This window comes from Bombus flavifrons, chromosome 10 (assembly GCF_040668555.2).
Source record: "Bombus flavifrons isolate JBK064 chromosome 10, iyBomFlav1_principal, whole genome shotgun sequence".
NCBI lineage: Eukaryota > Metazoa > Arthropoda > Insecta > Hymenoptera > Apidae > Bombus > Bombus flavifrons.
In genome coordinates, this window is record NC_138451.1 from 7,626,115 (window position 1) to 7,650,667 (window position 24,553).

At 33.4% G+C, this 24,553-nt stretch overlaps 3 protein-coding genes across 5 annotated transcripts; 2 read left to right on the forward strand and 1 right to left on the reverse strand.

Annotated features, from left to right (window-relative positions):
* The first annotated feature begins 5,034 nt into the window (after positions 1 to 5,034).
* Positions 5,035 to 18,051, forward strand: LOC138183793 (ABC transporter G family member 23). Of its 2 annotated transcripts, XM_069121179.1 has the most exons (13): positions 5,035 to 5,225; positions 5,363 to 5,570; positions 12,374 to 12,584; positions 14,383 to 14,653; positions 15,167 to 15,589; positions 15,843 to 15,929; positions 16,012 to 16,124; positions 16,286 to 16,674; positions 16,826 to 16,941; positions 17,017 to 17,087; positions 17,189 to 17,277; positions 17,352 to 17,528; positions 17,599 to 18,051. In XM_069121179.1, exons 3-13 carry the CDS (start codon positions 12,376 to 12,378, stop codon positions 17,898 to 17,900), a joined length of 2,247 nt encoding a protein of 748 aa, XP_068977280.1. In that variant the 5' UTR covers positions 5,035 to 5,225; positions 5,363 to 5,570; positions 12,374 to 12,375; the 3' UTR covers positions 17,901 to 18,051. The 2 variants fall into 2 exon arrangements, with proteins under 2 accessions (XP_068977280.1, XP_068977279.1); XM_069121178.1 differs by having other exon boundaries at positions 5,035 to 5,570.
* Positions 18,052 to 18,093: 42 nt separating this feature from the next.
* Ercc1 (DNA excision repair protein Ercc1) lies at positions 18,094 to 20,075 on the reverse strand. 2 transcript variants are annotated; one of them, XM_069121192.1, is made up of 6 exons: positions 19,763 to 20,075; positions 19,553 to 19,648; positions 19,366 to 19,475; positions 19,083 to 19,277; positions 18,824 to 19,009; positions 18,094 to 18,760 (listed from the first exon to the last, which is right to left on the reverse strand). In XM_069121192.1, exons 2-6 carry the CDS (start codon positions 19,620 to 19,622, stop codon positions 18,557 to 18,559), a joined length of 765 nt encoding a protein of 254 aa, XP_068977293.1. In that variant the 5' UTR covers positions 19,623 to 19,648; positions 19,763 to 20,075; the 3' UTR covers positions 18,094 to 18,556. The 2 variants fall into 2 exon arrangements, with proteins under 2 accessions (XP_068977293.1, XP_068977294.1); XM_069121193.1 differs by having other exon boundaries at positions 19,553 to 19,696.
* LOC138183798 (STAM-binding protein) lies at positions 20,035 to 23,895 on the forward strand. The gene is made up of 9 exons (XM_069121191.1): positions 20,035 to 20,171; positions 20,230 to 20,424; positions 20,541 to 20,639; positions 20,724 to 20,945; positions 21,392 to 21,577; positions 21,659 to 21,956; positions 22,051 to 22,163; positions 22,241 to 22,343; positions 22,421 to 23,895. The coding sequence occupies exons 2-9, from the start codon at positions 20,279 to 20,281 to the stop codon at positions 22,484 to 22,486; spliced, it is 1,233 nt and encodes a 410-aa protein (XP_068977292.1). The 5' UTR covers positions 20,035 to 20,171; positions 20,230 to 20,278; the 3' UTR covers positions 22,487 to 23,895.
* Positions 23,896 to 24,553: the final 658 nt, after the last annotated feature.

A 24,553-nucleotide genomic window follows, 5' to 3' on the forward strand; every position in this document is an offset into this window, starting at 1 on the left:
CGTAAAATCGCAATTACAGACACGAATTTACGCGAAACCTACGATCGCCAGGAGAGTCCACGATAAAGAGATACATTTGATCGTAACATTAAAAATAAAGAAACGAATGTTCAATTACACTTGTAGCGGAGAATGACATTGAATGGTAATTCTGAAGAATATTAACATTGAATCGGTGATTAAAAAGCGATTATAGCTGAATGAATAAAACTCGGACAATGTGAAAACATTCTCTGAGACCTATGAACAGCACGGAACGCACCGTAAGACGAAGGAAAGGTCGTATGATCAATAATTCATTTCCATTGGCGATTTCGTATAACACGCAACGATTATCTACATCCGAGGTGCGACCGATTCAGTTCATTCGTGAGAAACGATTTCGAGGAAGTAAAACAGGTCGACGTGGAAAAATTGCCCGTTTTTTTGCTCTTGCAGGTTTTACGAACCTACTGTTCCAGACAGTAGATGAAGGCTAACGCTTGTTAAATTCAACTCGTGCTTCTCGCTTTATCGTCGACCAAAAGACACCAAAAGGTGTCGTGCATTCTCGAAATATATCGTTCGATTAAAAAAGATGTAAACAAAACAAATGATGAATAGTGGATATTGTTAAATGTAGGTATTAGATAGCATGGAAATTTGCAAGAGAGAAGATATTTATTACTTTTACGTTTCTACGATACTGCATTAATAATATCCACTATTTTTATATTTCTGCGCGTTATTAATAGTTATTAATGTCATTGATAGTGATTTACAAAGGACGACCCCGCCGATTTCAAGGTCATTGAAATACGTAGTCAAGATCAACATTCGGGGCAACTTTTTCTTACACGTACCGTACGTACACTTTAATTTCCGAGATATATTAGCAAAAATACAGGGTGGTTGGTAACTGATGGTACAAACAGAAAGGGGGTGATTCTACGCGAAAAAAGAAGTCGAAAATATAGAATAAAAATTTTTCGTTTGAGGCTTTGTTTTCGAGGAAATCGACTTTGAATTTTCGCTCGGTACGCGTGCATTTTATCACGTCTCGTTATAACGGATCTCGCTGTAGATCGTTGTCTCGATGGAAAAATTTAAAAAAAAAACAAAAAGATTAAAAAAAAAATGTTTATTCTATGTTTTCGACTTCTTTTTTCGCATAGAGTCACCCTCTTTCCGCTTGTATCACCAGTTACCATCCACCCTGTATATCCCGTACAAGTGTTTTTCTACTATATCGTACTTTGTCTCTGACAAGAGGTGCTTCACAATACACACACAAAGTTCTAATATCGTTTGCGTATCGTTTGGCGGCCGCATTTCTACCTAGCCGAATCAAAATTAATCTCGATTGACTCGTCTTTTACTAAATTGGTGTTGATTTAAGCTGGATTAAATTGCGGCTGAGACAACGAAACCAGATTTATGATAACATACCACAATTATTGAACATCGAATATATTTATAACCATTCGTGTTAAGCTTTGTAGTGTATTATCGTTATTAAACAATGCCAGAGATGTGTGATATGTATTGTAGAATATTTCGGACCAACAACATACGCGTTGTAACTAACAATATGCCATACATTACTACTAGTTTGAAGATCGATGTAACTGCTTATTTTCCGTTAAAAATTCTCGTTGATGGTTTATTGATGGTGCATAATCTACGAACGCTCAACTGATAGAGCCACTATTTTGTATAAATTTACACAACTTTTTTCTGTAATTGTTGAAAGGTTACAGTAATTACCGAGCTACGCGTATATTATATAGATTATTTTAGCAATAAAACACTTTTTTTCGAAAATGAAGAGATAAGTACCATACGTGGTATATAGTATCGAATATATTTCTGCTACTATTTTGGAAACCAAGGACGAGAGTCGGTTATTTGTACAGGGAGCAGTCGTACAGCATGTTGTCCCTGAATGTATCTCGACGTCAGAAGAACCGATGAGGTCATCCGCTTTGTAAATAATTAGCATAGTATTGACTTTATTGTTCTTCGACAAATGGCAAATATTAAAATGGCATGGGTATAAAAATGCTACATTTTTCTTTTGCTAAATCGACAGATTCGTCGAACAACGGTACTGTAACTACGTAGAATGATTGAGATGCGTAGCGTGAATAGAAAGGAATCTCATAACTTGAGTTCCGAGACCGCGAGCGTGAATATCAAATTTCGACGGTATTCAAACGAAACGTTGGAATTTGCGCTCATGAATCTTGTTTTCGTTGAGATAATGTCACCTTGGTATTTCTTGAGAATAGCTATAATTGCGCATATCGTTACTGTCTAGAAGACACCAAAGTAACCTTCAATCGAGTTCAAACTGACACTGGGAACCTAGCATCTTATTTGCTCATGAATAATAATATGGAAATGTCGTAAATGATTGCAGCGAACAGAGAAGAGTTTTATTTTACATGAACATCAACTTTTAACGAATGGGAAACATCTATAACTACAATTAAATCCTCTAAGCTGTTCGAAATTTATAATACCAATCTCGGTCTCGTTGCGACGAACGATAGGATTTTCAAAGTTTTAAGGAAGCGTGAAGCTAAAACGAGAAATCGAAGATTAAAGAAATTCTTTAGTGATAAAAAGAAGTCGACTGATTCAACCTGCTGTAACGTTAATTTTGCCAAAAGTGTCTAACGTAACAGTTTTTATAGCGGTAGAAAGGAAAGAATTTAAAACGTGGTTCTTAATGACTTTCACTTTGTTTCTGCAAGTATGTTGAATGTTGATATTAATGAGCATTGAGCTGTCTAATAAGCGGCACAATTCGTGCCTGCTACGAAACATATATGTATATAATTACAAATGATTGTGTTATCATAGAGTAATTAAGCTTATTCGGTGCAGGCAAATAAAAATCTGACATGATATGTAAATACCTTGGAGAATTGCAGTGAATATTAACATTCTCACGCTGTGACTCACGTTCCCTGATTCATCCAATTCACTGTAACGTGTAACATCGTAGGAAAATCTGAAAGATTTCGAAAGATACTTTCGAAACAAGTTTAGTGCTATATTTAGTAGCTGTGTGTTTCTATTAGCAAAAAGAAATAAAATTTTTAGTGAGAACTCGAGCCGTTTATTACGTATAAAGCTTAAATCTTTAAGACGAAGTTTCGAGACTTCAACCAAACACGTATGAATGTAACGTGCGAATATCTGTAACGTTGAGATTGTGAATAAATTATTAAATGTTAAAAAAAAAGAAAAATAACGATATGTAGACTGTGAAACGAATCTCCATCCAGATTTTCATATTCATAAAAATTTATATTTAGATTAATAACCACGGTTTAGCAATACTCGTAGAATAAGTAGAATGAGACACTACAAAATTCCTACTGAACGTTTAAATTCAAACGACCTGATCGTAGAAACTTAAAAAACTGATGTCAAATCAAATTAAATAATGTCTTGGCACTGGTGAAATGAATTCAGGTTGCTCGAATTCATTTAACCCGACTAACTCAAACGAGTTTTAAGAAACTGAAAAGAAACAGAAAGCTGTAAGTTTGCTAATAATTGGTAAATAGTTGGTAAATCGTTGGCCTGATTTCTATTCCAATTTCACTCAGCTTGTCCCAAGCGCTCGGAGTTTCCTTCGCAATGAAATTTCATTTTCGCGAATTCGTGTACGAACAAGGACGCACGAAAATCTTGTTGAACTTCTCGGTGATTTGGACGCCTGTATAGAACAGCTCGATGCACATGCAGTTACTATTTACACAATCGACGTTCTGACACATACACACACACACACTTCGTCGAAAGTAAATAATTCGCGAATTATGTATCGTGGCAATCTTTCGCGATTATGCAAGTTATCGTTACTTTGTTATGGTACGTGTGCGGAAAATGTATGAACCACTTCGATTTCACCGAGTTTTCCAAGGTTCGGTACGAGAATTTTGCAAACCTCGCTATACTGTTACTGGAACATAAATTTTATTCTACTTTGCATCTTATTATAAAGGATGTATGTATATGAATATAAAATTTTGGACCTTTGGATTGAAATATTCCACGATTCTAGTATTGCAATCAATACGTAGATTGTAGGTAATTAAGAGATAAGTTTAAACTGTAACCTTCTGTTTCTTAGTTTGATATGGAAAAATTTTATAGAATTATAGCTTCTTTCTAGAAGGAGCAATTTTTCTTTCAGAAAAACAGCCTCTTGAAAAATTTATCCTACAAAGATTCTAACATTAGAGATCGAACAAAGAATAACATAATAAACTTACATTGCTACCACAACATCGATAAGGTAATTTTATCGAATCCTTTATCTTAACCGGCAACGTAAAATACCAGTCTCTTACAATTGAACACAAACCTACAAAACCTTCAAACACTTCGAAAAAGCGATACAACTTCAACTGGTTCAAGAAGACCAATCCGGCAATATCTGCGTTAAAACAGTTAAAACCTCTTCAGGGAAGCTCAACGATGAATGCCTGGCAGCACGAAGAACACACCTGAATCTTAAGATTCGAGTCGTGAGCGCAGAAATTCGGAGTCTCGGAATCCTGAACCATGAACAAATACTAAACACTGAACTCTGAAGTGCACTGAACTCTGATTGTTGGATTTCAAGCTTTGACTTCTGCACTTTGCACTTTGAACTTGGAATTTGCTAGACTTTGAACTAATCTAAGATTAATTCTAAGACTAATCCTGCGCTCTTGGAATTTTAATGCCTGAAATCTGCTCCTCGACTCTAAACTCTGAATCCCGCATTTCGGAATCGAAATCAGGAGACCTGAATCCTATAGCCTGAAGACTGTAGCCAGAAGATTAAACGCGTCGTTGAGATCGCAAAAAAATGTAGCTGTGGATAAAAACACGGCCAGGCAAAGACGGTGGTTCGTTTCTAAGAAAATTCTTCAACCCGCGAATACGTGGTTGGACGCGTGCATTTGTAATAATCCGGGACCCGCGATTGCCCCCACTGCAAACTGGTCTGGCCGCTGCCGTGGCGGTGAACACTGCTCCGACGTATTGCACAAGCATTTGATTCTCCGCTCTGTAGCCAACCGAGTTAGTCCTCAGTGGCACTGCAGCCAGGCCACTCTTCCATCGCGTTACCTGTTTCCTGGTTGCCATTTCTCGACCGGCAACCACTTGCGCGACTCAAAACTCCTCCGACCAATTTGCAAGGAATTTTCGAGCAAGAAGTGACAGTAAGGAAAATCGTGGTTCGTTCGAGAGTCTTTCTTATTTTGTGTGGAGAAACGCTAGGTGAAGGGGAAACCAAGCTTCCGGGAGCATCGTTGGCACTGGGGAAGCAGCAGAATGTTCTAACGAGAAAAACAATCTATCTGCCTTGTTCCAGCTGATATCTATTTTAATATTGAAAGTGATTGAAAGATATCGTCGCAAGTCAGTGGTGGCATTTGCTGGATACGGATATTTTCGAACACGATGGAGTTGCCAATGAACGATCGAACCGTGCGATGCAATTGAGTCGAGATATCGGTACGGTGCTCGTTGTTCGCTGTTGAGGAAGCTGCTATTCGTCGTTGCCGGAGTACGCGTCGCAGGTTAGTGGTTGCCTGTGAGACGAACGTATGAAAAGGAAGAACAGGGAAAGGTGATTTGATCACAGATTACAGGTGCCGGATCATTCGAGCTAGAATAGATATTATATCGTTTGAAATAGTATCGATGATGATATCAACTATTGAAAGTCAAGTTTGTGTGGAAGTTTTATTTAAAATTTTATTCAAAGCGTGGCAAGTAACGGAAGGAAGTCTTTTAACAAGCACGCGTTAACGTTTGCTAGGATTGTATAATGTGAGAATGTACAATGGGGAAATTATATCAAGTTTCGCTTGTGAAATTTCAAGCAAAGATAATTTGATTCGTATAAAAAATATTAATCCCGTGTACTCCGCGTTGACGTTGCTTTGACGATTTACGTGTAATTCGTTAAGAATGAGGACTAACGAGCTGTTAATTGCGATCATTTATTTATTAGCTGTTAATTAAACGATAATCCCATTGTTCATATCGAATATCATATTTTCTTTATGCAAAGAGATGGAAATCACATTTAAAACTTTCGACCAGAATTCACAACTGATGTACATACAAGTGACGAAAACTTGAAGCCTTCAGCCTTTCTTTTCTTCTTTTAGTTTACAGTTCTTTATTTCAAACTTTACGAAGCGTATGCCGAAATTTATGCTTTTGTTTATAGATTGCAGCAAACATTACGCAATTACATTCTGTATTATTCCGTGATATGCACAATAAATGATTAATGAAAGCATACGTATATTACTAAAATTAACAGTAACGATGTAATAGAAACTGTCGAAACATAATTATGCTCGTTATTCTAACGCAAAAGATGAAATGACAATAACAGTTTAAAGCTCATTAAGAAGAAACATTTTCTAGCCCAGAGAAAAACAATTTAAAGGGAGTAAAATGAAATAGAAAGTCTTTGCAAGCATAATCAGAACACAATCATACAATTATAATTAACGTAATTCTATTGCGTCACAAATAAAAAAGAATATCTGTATATCGTAACACGTGAATTTGAGAGTAATGGAAAAATTTTCGAGTAGACTAATCCAGTCACATTAACTTTGAAAATGTCTTGCTTAAAATTTCGAATGCATTACGAGCATAAGAGAATATGAACACGCAGGATGATATCATTGTTGACACATGTCATGTGTAGTAGGAATGACAATTACCATAATATTGACATTATGTTAATGTTGCATGTTAGTACAAACCTGATGTGGTACTAAAAACCTAAATGGTAGTGGAACCTGAGAATTTCTAAAGGAAATATTAAGTTTCGAATGTAATAATCGATCCGAATTCCTGCAAATTTGATACTACAAAACATCAGCAAAATTGTAACCTTCAGTAGAGCCAAAATAAGGAGTTCTGTACAATATGACGAAATCATCAGAGAACATAATGTTTCATAACTGTTTTTAATACACATTTGGTTTCACGACAATTTAGATTGCAATCAGTCTCGGTTTAATTAAGTCTCGTAATTTAAATTGCATCAAATAGCCTAGTGGCGTACGTAGATAGCGTTAATGTAACACTATAGAAATTACGAAGAAACATGATCGTAAATTGAACATTTAAGAGAGATTAGAGTAGAAATGAAAAAAATATAGTACGTCTTTCCAAGTATTTTTTATTCCGGTTAATCTGTTAAGCAAATAAATTATTATGGAATAGTACAGTACGTTCCAAAACACGTGTACAATTTTAGAGGTAAATTCAATATGCAAAAATAAGAAACAATAGACTACATGGATGTTCTGAAATTTCTAAAATATTTATTTCATTTGTATATTTCATTGATGTTGAATTCTATTGTCTCTTCTATTGTCTTTTTGAATTCAATAATTAGGCTTTCGATAGGATTTCGATAATCATTCTCATATAATCAGAGAATCTGTTCGGACATTTTATTGCATACAGAAAATAGTAAAACCCAATCCTTTTCTATTTATCTTACGAGTTTTAATAAATTGAAATTCTCTTAACAATTACTTCGTCACTAGTGGAAATGACTTCATTTTCATTATTTCAAATTATCATTTTAATGCAAGTTATCTGTAATTATACGTTATTAAACTCATGTATTTAACTTCATCGTAATTTTTGCTTCGGTCGATCGAGTTCTTGGAAAACTTAAGATCGTTTACGCACGCACGTTCTGCGTGAAGGTCGTTTTCACTGTTGAATGATATTTAATTATGCGAATTAACCATTTTTGTCTAGAAATAGACCGAAAGAAGATTACAATCAAGATACAAATTTCGATTATAATTCCATTCGTTCTTTTAATCATTTTTGACAAACACATATTATACGAAGTAATAAATAAAGAACTGTTAATTTTTCCTAATAATTATTTATTCATAATTTGACATTTACCTCTTGCTAAGAAATCCGGAATTTATTCTACTAACAGTAACATAAATTCTATCGCAGGACTAGAATAAAAAAGCCAAAGAATGGAATTTTTTCATTTTCTCAAAATTTTCCACATATTCGTGGCATTAAAATATTTCACTGTCTTCCACAATGAGTATTTCTTCAGATATCTTTGTTTCTCTACCGACAACATATTGAGAAAGATGCGCTTATCCAAAGTTGCGTCTAATCACTTTCCATTTCTTTGGACCTTCGCGTGGACAGCTCTTCTTCAATGAACTTGCACGTCTACTATGAACTCGAGGATATTTACCAATCTGCTTGACGCTTGTCTCTTTTTCCACATCCGGTTGTTTACATGTTCGCAACATATAGTCAAACATGTCCTTGTTCGTTTTCCATGAAATATGAAAAGTTACTTCCTCAAGCTTTTGTTGAATGATTAATCGTCGGTCTTGTATTTTATGATTTTCCAACTCTCTTTACACGAAGAAAGGTTCTCAACCGTGAACGAATATAAGAAGGATAAAATCCTAATTTTAAATACTATTGCGCAACGCATTATTGCATAAGTTACAAAAACTGTAGCTCACATGTAAACGTATTTCAAGAGCTATGCATATAGCATATTTCGTTAAAAGAGAAATGTGCGATTTCACAAAAAAGAAAGACACTACCACGTTTCAAACTTAATCAACATGATCTATCTACTTCGCAGATTTATGCTTTTAAAAATTCGAATGAAGTATCAATATAATTTATAGCTTAACGAGGTAAGACTTGCAGAAACCATTACACTACGTGTTTATCACAATATTATGTAGAAATATTTTCATAGAATTGGCCAGCTTTGTCGACTCGACAAATCACAGAAACTGAATATAAAGTAATCGATTTCTCAGATGATGAATCGAATATATTATAACAAAAAATAATAATATATCGTAGGACAAAGAGAAAGACACTCAGCTCGTTCCTTTACTGGAAGAGTGAACATTTAAAAATTTCCAAATTCTTGGCATAAGGAAGGCTATAAGTTAACGATCAAATACGATAGAAGATACGATATAGTTTGATAAAAGTAGTAGCCCTTTCCCGCGAATGATTTTATACGTAATCTTTCATTTCGTGCAACTGTTTTTTCATCGACGAAATATCATACATTTAAATCGAACAAAGTTGCGTCATATTTGTTAATACCAGGTAACTTTATCGAGGTCGGTCTGAATGAATTTCACGGTGATCGAGTTTCTCCGTCGTAGATTCTTGTAATTTCTGGCCAAGCGTATCCGGCAAATCTTCCAGGCGAAAATACGATGATTAGGCGTATTTGGCCGATTTCGCAAACCGTGTTATGCTGTACTGTCAATCAGAATTTTGGTTGCACGGAAAAGAAGAAGAAAACAAACCAAGCGTCGCTCCACGTAGAGCCACGATGCAAATGTGTTATTAGACAATTTAGGGAAATCGTTCGAAAGAACCTGCGTAGAAAGGTCGTGACGATAGCCGAGGCAATGGAGAATCCTTCGTACACAATCAACGCGGTCTTTCGTTTCGTGATTCGTGAGTGATGCAACGCGTGTAACAAACTCACTCTCACTTAACTCCGGCTGGTCCAGCCAACCGAAGAAAGTTCAATCGGGCTTTCGTTCCCGCGCGTTTTCTTCGATTTTGTCGATGGCCGCGTCTCAACGTCCTCGAACGTTCGCCCGATCCGATATACGTATCTCTTTCTTTCGTTTTCTTCGCGCCTTTTACCGCCTTTCTTTCTCCTTTTCGACAACCATCGAGTTGTGCAATTTCGGTTGCGAGAACTGGTCGTTGTCCACTCGAACGGATCTTTTCAGGGACGCGACACGATTTTAGAACGATCCAAGCTTAGCTAAAAGGACAAAAGATGAACGCGAGTTGTACGCCGTTTAAGAAAAGTTTGAAAGCTACATCGTTTTCGAAGCATAAATTTCTACCTTCATAGTTTGTTAATTTCCTACGGATTTTGGTTTCGAATAATTTGGTAAAATAAAATTTACCTATACAAGGTTACATTTTTTAGAACATGTGTTTCGGTAACTTCGTTGCGTATACCGATGACTCACTAGAATATTTAAATACTTCCTAAAGGAACCTTTTGGCAGTATATTGCGCGTGATATATTGTGATTTTTTATTAGTGCTGTCACATAAATTCTCTTGTCGAATTTCCATATGAGGTATCATCTTCTATCCACTTGCACGATACTTTCGTCTCTACTTTCACGATAGTGGAATTTATACAAACCAATATAAAATTTATTACTTATATAAATATTAATCATTGAAACTTTAAGAATTCGTAGTCTCATTTCATCGCGACGATCACGTTGAGATTTGGTTAACAGGACAGTTGAAGGCATCAGCAGCGGTCGTAGGTAAATGACAGCCGAATTCTTCATGGAATTTATCGAGAATTTACTGTTCGAAACGATTGGTAGACAATGATGTTACTTCTCAAACATCGCATCTTACATTCTTTATAACAGAGGAAAAAAATAAAAATTATTTATTTAAAAAAAAAATGATTTAGATTAAAATGAAAATTAAATCATATTATTTCTCGTGGAATTCTTTAAAATGGTCAATACATAATGGTACATCGCAAATATGGCATTTAAAGACCGTTTCTCTTCGAGTACGTTTAGATAAGCGTGCAACGCATCGCTTTAGTTTACGTTATAAAATTAGAATATTTTTTAAATTTGAATTTGTTAAATTTAATTAAGATTGACGGTACTTGCTCACGGTGGCAGTTAAAAAGATTTTCACAACAAAAGTAAGACTTGTTTAGAAAATAATAAACTGATATAGGCGAGATGTTGACAAACGGGTCAAACGTGATCTCTCACATCTGAAGAATACTTAGTGACTGAAATAAAAAGCAGTGGCAGCGCGCGTAATAATACGCGCTTGGTGATAGAAGAAAGTCGTGCAATTGCGTAATAATCCGTTCTTGGTGATAGAATACAGTTGCAGCGCACGGACTAATCCGCACTTGGATGCAAATGGGTTAACGATCTCCACGATAAGCGAAAAAGATGTTTTTCAGTGTTGACTTCGTTGAACAATTTATGTATCGATTTAAAAAATCTAACGATCGTATACGAAATTGTCGATTTTTAATATCTGAAATTATTTTTTAGGAAAAATGGGTTGGAATAAAATAGATTGAACAATTTTGGAGATGAAAGATAGAGATACATTTACGACATCTTTCTAGCGATATAGTTGTCATTATCGTACTGTATTTATCGTGTAATATCCTTCGTATTGTGTGATATTGTCGCTATAGTCATCTGTCCATCTGACTGAAATCAACGCCGTAGATATTGACAATAAGTGACATGATTTTACTAAATTTCAGTATCCATGAATTTATTACGTTAACTTGAAAAATTATACATTTTTCTCTGGTAATTTCCACGTTACTTGAGTCATGCGATATTGTTAAAATCTCGCCTGATGATTCACAGGTAGAAAAAGAGAATACTAATTTTCGTTACGCGTCTTTTAATCCATTGTGAAAATTTTGTTACGTTTCTAACGCTCCCAGTTGCGACACTAATGATTCGAATAGATTATGTTTAGAGGCGTTTGGAACTGTAGCGTTGAACAGGTTGCTCTGTACAAACATGGCAGTGCACGTGATACAGAAACAGGTGAAGCTAGATGTAACTGTAATTAATCACTTTTACCTGTTGTTGCCTCTTACTCAGCTGTTATTTCAACTAGGAAACAGCTAAAACCTCCTTAAACTTGTCGATATAATTCTATTAATCATGCGAAATAATTTAGTCGTAGTATACTCGCTGTGTAATATCGATCCTCGTCATTTTCTAGCATAACCATAGTGTGAGATACGTACTGTTAAAAAAACGTATTAGAAAAAACGCTGAAAGTGAATAACAAATTAAAAGTACAAATGTACACGCAAATATTTCTTTTCCGTTGAAATATTTCTTTCCTTGTTTGTTAACGCTATGTATTTAAAACAGTATACATTATTGAAATTAAATCCGCAAATAGCTCGAATCAGACGTGTTTTTAAATAAAAGGAATATCAATTTTGCGACAAAGAATCATCATTCCATATAATCTGTACCAACACCGTTATCGATAAATTGCATCAGTATTTTGCGCGCGCTTTAAAACTTCTCTGACATACTATTTTCAATTGCAATCGATTGCTCTTAAAAATAAGAGTGGTTGGAAATTTTTGGCCAATAGTATGCAGTGTCGAATCATTTTCATAGTGGCTGCAGCAAAATACGGTAGATTTTAAGCATTCCTTTTAGTCAGCCAACGATCAGAACGTAAACGTATGGTGCGTGAAATGGTTCATCGATTATGAATCACTTTCACGGAAATACTAACTATTTCCTCTGTCGTAGAAATGGAGGACGCCAGCAGTCCGTCAGGCATACTGCCCGCTTCCTTGGAACTGAAAACTCGAAGACCTCCGCTTCAAACGCAATCCTCAACTCTGGATACGAAAAAGAGGCAAGCGGTGTACGTGAGGAGAGCCTACAAAAAGTATGGCTCCAAGAATAACCCGAATATTATTTTGGATGGGCTGAATATGACCGTGCCGAAAGGCACGATGTAAGTTTCCTAATTAACTCTTTCTTCTACGACTAACGTTGCCACAGCCAAAATTCATATGCAAATCTACCATTTCTCTTCTTATTTTGATTTACATCTCTTTTCTCTTCCACGAGTTAACGGAACAAGGTGAATGATCTCGTGAATTGATCGACAGAAACTGTAACATTTTTATCGAATGAAAGACGATTTCACTTTATATTTAATTTTCCCATATGTAAAATTCAACGCTAAGTGAATTAACTCTACGCCACTCGAGCATTAATTCTGGCTGTCCCAGTCATAACTGCGCATAGGGTAAAATATCAGAATATAAAAGTGTGTCTAGCGCTGTGGGGCATTTGATAATATTAGACAAATCAGTGACGTTGAATTTTCTTGTTCCTTATCTTCGCGATGACTGAATGAAAACATTGAATTAGTTGGTTTAGTCGATTGAGGCGTGATGAGGTAATTCACAATTGAGACAATATAGGAGAGGCTCAAGTCTCGTCTCTTTATGTATTTGCTGAACTTTTTCACGAAACATTAGTGATTGCTTTGTTGGAAACTTGGAAGAGGAAATAGTAGATCGGCAAAGATGTGCTAATATTTGATCATGAAATATCGTTGTTAAGGAATGTACGAAGTACTGCCCTTTGATCGTTCTCGTCCGAGACATACAATTTAATCGTGTTATTTTTTAATACAAATCAAAGTAATATTTAAAACATTCTCTACAAATAACGTTTACGTATAACAAAATTGCAGCCAGATATTTTCTTGTCTTTCTGAATAATGAGGCAATTATTTATGCAGATAACAAGGTTGTTATCGCGTGACCATTAAAACAAAGTGTAAGACATTAAGATATTGTGGATATATCTTACATGGAAAAATGATCGTCAATTACTGAAGTCACAAGGAAGTTGACTTTTCTACGTCACTATAATTGTAACCTGCTTCGTTTTTTACATGAAACTGCCATTATACCTAATAACACGATATAAAAATCATGTAGCTAATCTTGTAATAGCATTCCTAAATCGAAAATAATGCAAATAGCTTTGGACAATAAGATAACAATTATCATATGAACTACGCGTAATACACGAAAACAAAGATATATTATTTATTCAATAGCATTGTAGAAAATTGATAAATACAGGGTGGTTGGTAACTGGTGGTACAAGCGGAAAGGGGGTGATTTTACGTGAAAAAAGAAGTCGAAAATATAGAATAAAAATTTTTCGTTTGAGACTTTGTTTTCGAGAAAATCGACTTTGAATTTTCGCTCGGTACGCGTGCACTTTATCGCGTCTCGTTATAACGGATCTCACTGTAGATCGTTGTCTCGATGGAAAAATTAAAAAAAAAGAAAAAAATAAAAAAAAAATTTTGTTCTATATTTTCGACTTCTTTTTTCGCGTAGAATCACCCCCTTTGCGCTTGTACCGCCAGTTACCAACCACCCTGTATATTACGTCTGATAAAAAAATTCGTACATATTTCTTTCGCAATATTCGTTAAATGGCTATCGCTAAACGACGGATTTTTATGAGAAACTTCAAGATACAGGATGCACGTGATATGCAAATATATATGAAATATATGGTTAATAAAAAATAAATGATGAAATCAGTGAATCTCCACAAATATTCAGTCTACCTATTTGTCAGCATTGAAACATTTCGAAATATTTATTACATATGTACAATATACAATCACAAGCTATGATAGATCACTTATTACATAAAAAAAAATTAATATTCAATTAGTAACGATAAAAATGACTAATAATAATTATATTCGTTTTCAGATACGGTCTGCTCGGCGCAAGCGGTTGCGGAAAGACCACATTGCTCTCTTGCATCGTGGGTCGAAGGCGTCTGAATTCCGGTGAAATCTGGGTACTCGGTGGTCGACCAGGCTCCAAAGGATCAGGTGTTCCTGGTCCACGAGTGGGTTATATGCCGCAAGAAATCGCATTGTACGGCGAATTCTCTATAAAGGAAACGTTCATATACTTCGGTTGGTGCGCTGGTATGACCACGGAGCAAGTACAGGAGAAGCTACAGTTTCTTATAAAGGCATGATTCGATCATTTCAATCGAAATAATATTAATACCATGTAATGACGTAGATATTTAAGACGAGTAAAAAGAGGGAGGGAAAAAAAGCCGGATGATTATAAGACAAATATGACGTTGCTCAGTTTTTGTCCAAACAGGACGATTAATTGATTCGCTGTAACACACTTGTTTACGTAATACGATGATCAAGTACAACCGTTTAACCGTTTAATGCAAATAAATGATTAGTGCATATATTATTTCCACATACTCCGTATCTTATTGGTTAAACTTTTTAGAAAATTGATGATTTACGGTTCTCGTAATATTCTAAAATATTCAAAAGTTTGGTACGTCAAACTCACAAAAAGCTTAACTTACCACTTTATAATCGCAAATATCATTTTTAACAAATGCCTCTTTCTAGAAATTAAAGAACTAAGAGAATCGTATTTTCGTTGAAAATTAAGACACATCGTAAATAACTTTTCTGACACGAGAAGAAATATTTTACGCGAGTCGTTTGAACAGTTTTTGCAGCTGCCAACAGCAAATCGTTTCGTGAAGAATTTGTCAGGTGGTCAACAGAGACGAGTCTCTTTCGCCGCAGCTCTTCTGGCTGATCCAGAGTTGATGATCCTGGACGAACCCACAGTGGGCGTAGATCCTGTTTTACGACAGAATATTTGGGACCATCTTGTCGATCTGACGAAGAACAGCAATAAAACCATTATAATCACCACCCACTATATCGAAGAAACGAGACAGGCTGGTATCATTGGTTTGATGAGGAGTGGTAGACTATTGGCTGAAGAATCACCGACGAGACTAATGGAGATGCACAACGTGGACACCCTGGAGGATGTATTTTTAAAGCTGAGTAGAAGGCAAAATATGGGTCTTCGAAGGAGAAGCAGCATCCTCAGCAGTGTTACTGGTGTTCCTCCTGAAGGTGTACGTTTTTATATTTGTTTGTTAACTCCGTCCTATAGTCTTTTTATCAATTCTTTATGAATCCTGGTTTGTACCTTTTTCTAGCTTCGTTTCGTAAGCTTCGTTTCCAGTAATACATTATTTGTTTTTATCAAATTTTAAAAAATGAATTTCTCGTAAATTATTAATGAGTTTCTTTTAAGTGAATGTTCCGGCAGTTTTTCTATATACTTTCTAGAATTGATATTTTATATACGTTTATATTCTCTTTTAGAACGTAGATGACGAAATGAGCGGTGAATTTGGCGACAACGTCAGTGTTTCTAGTCGAAGGAAAAGCATCGTCATCGATCATTTCAATGTACGTTCTAAATCCTTGTCTCGGTGACTAAGTATTATATATCGTTTCATATTTGACATTAAATAACATTATTGTAATACAGGTGTCAGATTTGCCACCAGAAGATGAGTGTCATGGAAAGTCTAGGATGGTCAATCCAATGCACATGAAGGCTCTTATATGGAAGAACTTCCTGTGGATGTGGCGAAATGTAGGGTAAGTAAAAGTGAAATTGTAACTAAATTAACACGTTGCATAAAATAGCATTCCTTCTTGAAATTTAGAAAATTACAAAGTTTGAGAGAAAAAGAGGAAGTTGCTAAGAAGCAAAAAGAATGAAATAAAATTTAAATATATTTTATGTTTGTTCTTTTCAGCATGATTATGTTTATCATCGGTCTGCCAGTCGTTCAAATCCTTCTGTTCTGTCTCTCCATCGGTAAAGATCCGGAAGGCCTGAAACTGGCAATAGTGAATCACGAATTAAACAGCAGCAACGTGGCACATTGTATGCCATCAGAAGGCTGTAATTGGACTTTGTTAAGTTGTCGATTTTTAGAACAATTAGATAAAAGACAGGTGGACACTGTACTATATGACACCGAAGACGCTGCTAGAGATGCTGTTAAAAGTGGCTATGCTTGGGGTGCCATAATGTTTCCCTGGAATTACACGGATTCCTTGGAAGCGAGAATAAAGTATGGAAAAGATGCCGACGACTGGGATATAGATTACTCTAACATGGAAATCGTCATGGATATGTCTAGTGAGTTTACCATTAGAATTTTCAAATAATTTCCAGAATTTTATCTCATCAGTTTTTTTTTAAATCTATGACTCTAAAAGATATAATCAAATAAGCGGTTATTTATGAAGTTTCATAAAAGAGAGAGAATTTATTTTTTTTTTTCTTTTAGATCAGCAAATTGGGTACCTCCTTCAAAAAAAGATTTATAATTCGTTTCAAGCATTTGCTCGGGAAACGACAATTGCTTGCAATTACAGCGAAAAACTATCAACTATACCGGTTGATGTAAGTTGATAATTTAAAAAAGAAATGGCGAGAAATAGTAAGAATTTATAACAACATACGTTTCTCGATTTACAGTTTAGAAAACCAATATATGGTCCTATGGATCCAAATTTCACCGACTTTGCAGCACCAGGTGTTATTTTAACGTGAGTGTTTATGATTAAATATTTTCTATTTGATTAATATCATCTTGAAAACTTTATATTTCCTTAACTTTATTTATTCAATGAAAATTTTCATGTTACAGAATAATCTTTTTCTTGTCGGTTGCATTGACTTCCGGCTCCATGTTGTTAGAAAGAAACGAAGGTCTTCTCGAAAGAAGTTTAGTTTCTGGTAAATAAGAAGCTATTAAGTATATACATAAAAATAACCAGACTAAATATTATAGATGATTTTTCTATCGACAGGTCTCACTGGAACGGAAATTCTTTTCGCACAAGTTATAACTCAATTCACGATAATGGCAGGCCAATCGATAATGGTTCTAATAGTTTCGTTTGCAATATTTAATATTACGTGTGAAGGTAATATCGGTTTGATCGGCCTACTGACTGTCCTCACTGGATTGTGTGGAATGTGTTTCGGTATGAATCATTTTAATAATCGTAATAACTATTATTACTATACGTTTATTCAACTAAACTTAATCTTTAGGATTCGTTATTGCATGTTGCTCTGCAAACGAAAGAACCGCGACTTACCTTGCGATGGGTGCTTTTCTACCCATTGTGATGTTATGTGGAATAATCTGGCCTATCGAAGGAATGCATAAACTATTAAAAATTATTAGTTATACGATGCCTCTAACAATGAGCACAGAATCAATGAGAGCCATACTAGCTAGGGGATGGTCAATGTCGCGCTCTACAGTTCACAATGGTTTCATCGCTACGCTTTGTTGGATATGCGTGTTTATGACTCTATCGATATTATTGCTCAAATTCAAGAAAGGATAAGGATTTCTAATTAAGTTATAGATCGAATTATACTGGATACTGTATGAGTGAATATATCTTATAGTGCAAGATTTACTGTATAAAATATACAGCATTTGATGATTCGTTGGATGATACAAGAGGAATATAAATAAAAGATACATTGAGGGTACATACTTCTTGTTGCTCAACACGGTTACATTATATTTATTACATACATATATATACTTCATAAGTACTTCAATACTACTACAAAATTGTGATTGTATTGTTTGTACGATGTAATTGTAAGCAAACGTAAAGAAAGCGTGAAATTGTAGTTGTATAATCTTTTCATAATATCAGAATCACTGATATATAGAATAACCAATGACCTCTTTTTCTGTAAGTGATAGTAGTACATTTTCTTAATATCGTAGCAAAACAACAACGCGAATTGTAGTTTTTATTTTTATATCATTGTATATCAAAAAATGTATTCTACGATATACAAATGTACATACGATCGTATTAGAAAAATGTTACATGGAAGGTAAACAACGTACAATAAAAAAGTACATAATAAAAGTCAATAAATATTATTTTATAAAAGAATATAAAAGATTTTATTCTGAATAATCTTACAGAACATCGGAGTTACACTTATTTACACATATAAAGTCATATCCTGTTTATTCTTATTTTACAGACTTTGAAGGACGTAAAAATTGTTCATGCAACGTTTTATGGATTCTTTCTGCTTTTTGTATCCCAACACCAGGACAAAGAGCAAGTATATTTGATGGTGCCTGTACCAGATCACTTAATGTACCAAAGGTTGATAAAAGAGTTGTGGCATCTGTTTTATTGACTGATCGAATTGTTGTCAAGGCATTCATTAACTGAAAGAATACATATATATAGAAAAATTTGTAATTCTCAAATTAATTATATTATGCATATACCTTTTGATATGGTGCTGTATCACTTCGTTCCATTATTGCATCAGGTGGCTTATTTTCATAAATCTTGTATGTTTCAATAATTTTGCCTGCATCTTCTGCATTCCAGGCCAGCATTAGTGTTAAATCTGCCAGAATGCAAATTCTTGTTAAATGTTTCAAAGCATGATGAGGCTCTGCCACATCTACCTGTAATATTTTACCATTACATTTATAATATAATCATATGCTATTAGATATAATAACAATAATTAAAATGAACCTGTACTAAAAGCACTCTTAGGTTATACATGTTTCCTAAGGCTTTCAAGCGTTCATGAATATAGTCAGGATTAAGTTGATGATAACGTATCGATAAGAAAAGAGCACAAGTAGTTTTTCCCATAACATAATCTGGTACAATTTCAGAAAATTCCCAAGGAACATTAGTTATAAATTTCAATAATGGATTTCCTTTCTAAAATTAGATTATATATGTACAAAAATAAGCAATACATTATATTATATAATATTATAAAATACTAAAAAATCTTGTATTATCATACTTGTTTTAAACTGACTAACAGTGTACTAAATTTTGAAGCACTTGTGACTTTAGAAGAACCAGGTAATGGTTCACTGAAAAATTCTGATTTCTTTAATTCACTAAATGCACCTGTGTACAAAATATTAATATTTTTAATGTAAATATATCAGATTTATATTAAAATAATAATATACATAGTAACTCACTTTGGAAAGAATCAACCCTGGCTTGTTTAGGTGGAGAAATTTCATCATTGTTTTTATTTTTCTCTTCCATTATATGTATCTATTTATTTACTTCCACTTCAAAAAACAATATTTTTCATGAATTAAAAATCCTTTAGGAATATGCTATAATATAATAATTGTATATATATTATAATAAACATGCTTGAAGATACACATATAGGTTATTACCCTAGTAAACGATATGATGATAAAACAACAATAATGAATTGTTTATTGACAATAAATTTTTACTTTATGCAACAACGATATTGATAATCAAATAATATATAACAATAAATTGATATTATTATTATAAATTATCACTAAAGTAGTTAAACATCTTCCATGCTATAAACGTGTCATACATATCTGCTGTTTAGAGGTTTTCCATTAAAAATCTTTATCTACGTATTAAATTAACAATTGCTACACCATTAACTACCAAAACAAATAATAGTAATTTTTATTTTTCCATTGGCAGCACTGACAATTGATAACATTTGATGACTGATGACATATTAGTTTGACGTATTTTTCTAATCAACTCAATCGCTATTTTGATTATATATTTTTGTTAATATATTAGAATTAAAATGGGGTAAATGTTTATGTATATTTTAGAACTACGAGGATTCACTGATAGTAAATCTTTTCAGATGTAATAAAGAATTAATATATTGACTAAACGTAACCTAAAATTTTTAAATGAGCAAGGAAACGTCAGAGATCAAAAGTGTCAGTGCCAAACATCCTTGGAAGAATGTTGGCATATCAGATCCACGAGCACGGTTGAAGAATCTCTCAGATTATGCTTCCACAGTAGAAATGGACCGTAACATTCCACCTCAAAGGTGTCAGGCCCTATTATAATTGTTTTTCATACATCATTGTTGCAACCTGTTAAAAAATATATTTTTAAGTACAATTAAATAATTCTAACACTATTAATTTGTTCAATACTTTTCAGATATTATCGTTCTGGTGTAGAGATGATTAGGATGGCAGATATGTGCATGAAAGATAATAATCTTGAATATGCATATATTTTATATGTCAAATTCATAACGTAAGCTATGTGATTTTAAATACAATACATAACTTATGATAACTTAAGATATTCAACTTATTTTTTAAAAATGTATTATTACAGGATTTTTGTTGAAAAAATAAGAAATCACCCACAATTTGACACAGTATCATTAAAAGATAAGGAGCATAATCAACAAACATTACGTAAAGTACTTCCTAAGGCTGAAGAATTAAAGAAACAATTATTAGAACAATATCAAACAGAATTAAATAAGTATCTGGAAGATGTAAAAGAAAGAGAAAAAATTGAAAAGGAAAGACTGAAACAAGAAGAATTAGAAAAGTACTTTATAATATTTTATAAATTATACAGGGTGAGTCATCTAAGGCTAGAAATATTGACCCTTTCCAAATCGCGACAAAAATGATGGAGAAGAGATGAATCTGAGAATCAAAAGACATTCTGATATTTCAATATGAAATCTGTTGGTAAGCAAGCACATCGTGAGATTTTTTTTTGTAATTTATATGAATTACTTCACAAGCATTCATCTACGGATAGTAGAGAAATATGCCAGATCTAAACTAATGGATTCTTGTATAAATAATCAAATATTTTTTATAAGGTATGATGAACTATATCAAATGCATCAAAAAATATATGATTCATTTTTTAATATAATTAACCATTTCAAAAATATTTTAGGTCCTAGCCTTAGGTGACTCAGTTTATATATATTTATATTTATAGATATGTATAATGATTATGTACATATAATATTTGTCTAGGTTGAGAGAAGAGGAAGAAAGAAAGAACAAATTAGCTGCATTAGCAGCTGTTAAAGCAGCAGAAGCTGCTATGGTTGCAAGTGTAACATCTCCTGAAGATGCCAAGCTTAAAAAGATTTCCAGTATACCATCAAGACCATTAGTAAGTCCATCTAGTGATATAACTGCACAAACATCTAAAGAAAAGTAAGTATAATGTAAAAAGAAATTGAATTTTTATAGTAATTTACAAATAATATTAAATTATATAATTGTATTTTTTAATAGACCCACTATAGATCGCTCAACAAAACCTTCTTTACTTTGTGACAGTTTTACTTTAAGAGACATAGTACTGCCAACTAAATTAATGCAAAACTTCCTCATGTTGGCATTCTCTAACACCATGAATAATAAAGAAACTTGTGGTATATTAGCAGGCAAATTAGAAAGAAATAAATTAGTTGTTACTCATTTATTAATTCCTGAACAAACTGGATCCCCAGATTCCTGTGTAACATATAATGAAGAAGATATATTTGATTATCAGGATCAACATAATTTGATTACTCTTGGTTGGATACATGTATGTAATATTTGAATTTAAAGTAAAATTATCATTGAAAACAACATCTGAAGTGGGTGAATTTGCAAACAGAAAAAATAATTGTACTTCACAGACGCATCCTACACAGACTGCCTTTCTATCTAGTGTTGATCTTCATACACATTGTGCATATCAACTTATGATGGCTGAAGCCATTGCTATTGTTTGTGCTCCTAAATACGATGAGTAAGTAAAAGAAAAAATATCCGGATGTATAAAAAAAGGATTTTTTTTTAACTCAAGAATATATTTCTTTACTTTAGAACAGGATTTTTCATTTTGACTCCAGAATATGGATTAGAATTTATTGCCAATTGCAGAGAAACTGGATTTCATCCACATCCAACAGATCCTCCGCTATACACGGTAATTATTCTAAATGACTTTAATGCAGATTGTGTAAATATAATCTGTTACATACGTTCAAAAGAATATTTTTTCAGAAAGCAAAACACTGTAAGTTGGATGTAACTGCAGTGATAGAAGTAGTGGACCTAAGAAGGAAATGACATCTTTTAGATGTGTATACACATTTTTGCATATGTATATACTTTAATGTGTACAACTATTGTATAACAAGTTATGTATTTAACTATCAAATACGTTATACTAAGTGAAAGAAATGAAAAATTGCAGACATTTTAGCTTAAAGAACATAAGAATTTAGCAGTTGCAAGGCTTTCAATATTTTTATGACAAAGCATTTAATATATTAAAAATCTTTAATATATTTGAAGTAAAATCGTGCATTTAAAATCGGTAGAATAAAATAACGCAATATTTAATTGGTAAATTATAGTAGATTACACAAAGAACTTTATATAATTTAAGAATTTTTAATAATTAATTATTAGAAATTATTTTGACTGAAAATAAGCATTATCGTTAACAGATAGTATTAACATTTTCATTTTACGAGTATCAAAGAATTTTCAACTTCATGTAATGAAAATAAGACAAATTTGTTTACATATAATTTATGTAAAAATAGAATATTTAAGATAGTGTGATACAAATGTGCTTCTATTACTTTTTCATAATATTTATATTTATTTACTCAGGTAATACATTGTGTGCTGGAAAATAAATGTATAACAAAAATTTTTATAAACATTAGCAGTGCGCGAAATGTGTGTATAAGTTTATGTGCCTTTCATGGAAAAATAATGGTGTTCATAACCTCATGTTAACCACATGAAGTATGTAACGTTCAATTGTAGATATTGCACGATATCATCGAATAACATTATTTATGATTGGGTCATTCAATGAAATCGTATCGTTACGTAAAATCGTAATAGAAAGATCAATAAATTGCATTGACACACTGTGCTAGTCATAACCTAATATACCGAGCTTGTTATGAAATATGTTGGTACACTAAATCGATATATCAACCTTGTGCGATGCTTCACTTTATGTACTCTATAATACAATATTGTATTTAAAAATTGTATAGTACCAATAGATGCTGTGTTAATTGATATCGGTATAAAATATTTGTACTAGTAGGTACCTGAGATAACTTTTGCGTACTTAAAAGTTTAATTACACGCTTACGTATTGTTTATGAGACTATATATTTCCCTGTCTCATAAACGTGCAATATTTTGTACATATAAACAACTATCTCCATCTACTTACTAACAATTTTTTTTTACGACCTGATAATGTAACTATCAACTTTTATTATACCGAAAAATATTTTAATTGCCAAATCGTGATTGAACACGTGCTACACAGTGAGGGACGTAAATCCTAATTAGCATAAAAGATAATTTAGAACATTAGTCTACGTTCGTACCAAAAAAATTGATGAAGGCTAAATCCGAATATTATAATTATAAAGTAGTTGAATGTTAGTAAAAAACTGTATGTTCCGCAAGATGAGAAATAAATTATAAATTAATATAATAAATCTAATTTTCCGTTGTTTATGATGGTTAGTTTTTGTCTACGAAACGAAAGATTTTCACAGAGGACTCGTTTATCTTCTTTGTGATTTTTATGCTCATTGTTCGGAAACATCCATTGAATGCGATTATTTGTCGTTGAGAGAGCATAAAGAAATTATTTACCAGGAAAGAAAGAAAAAAAGGAGGAAGGAGTAGAAGAAAATTATTCACGGCCAGGATACGGAATTCTAAAGAGAACCTATTGTAGGTATACGCGAGTACCTCGTGAGAATGCTTCTCGCCATTCACCTCTCGCGTATATCGAATTACTCGCGTTGAAGGGTTTCGCGCTTTGCGGGGTTTTATCGACGGCAGGGTCAATCTATTTTTACGTGGAAGCTTATGTGTTCTTCGTTTTACCGTTTACAGACAGAGTATAAATCACGTTACGCGTAAACATTTTCTTTATGCACGCTTCTTTACCTATGGAAATTTCACTTCTCACAGACAACTGCTTAACCATTATTTTCCGTTTGTTGACGTATTAACACATCCTGCGCAAGAAATTCATCAACTGTTGCTATTTACAATCTCGATAATTAAATAAGAATTAGTTTATTAGTGAGTATGATTACATCAATATACGAGCCAATGGCATACAACTGTCGCTCTAAACTTCTT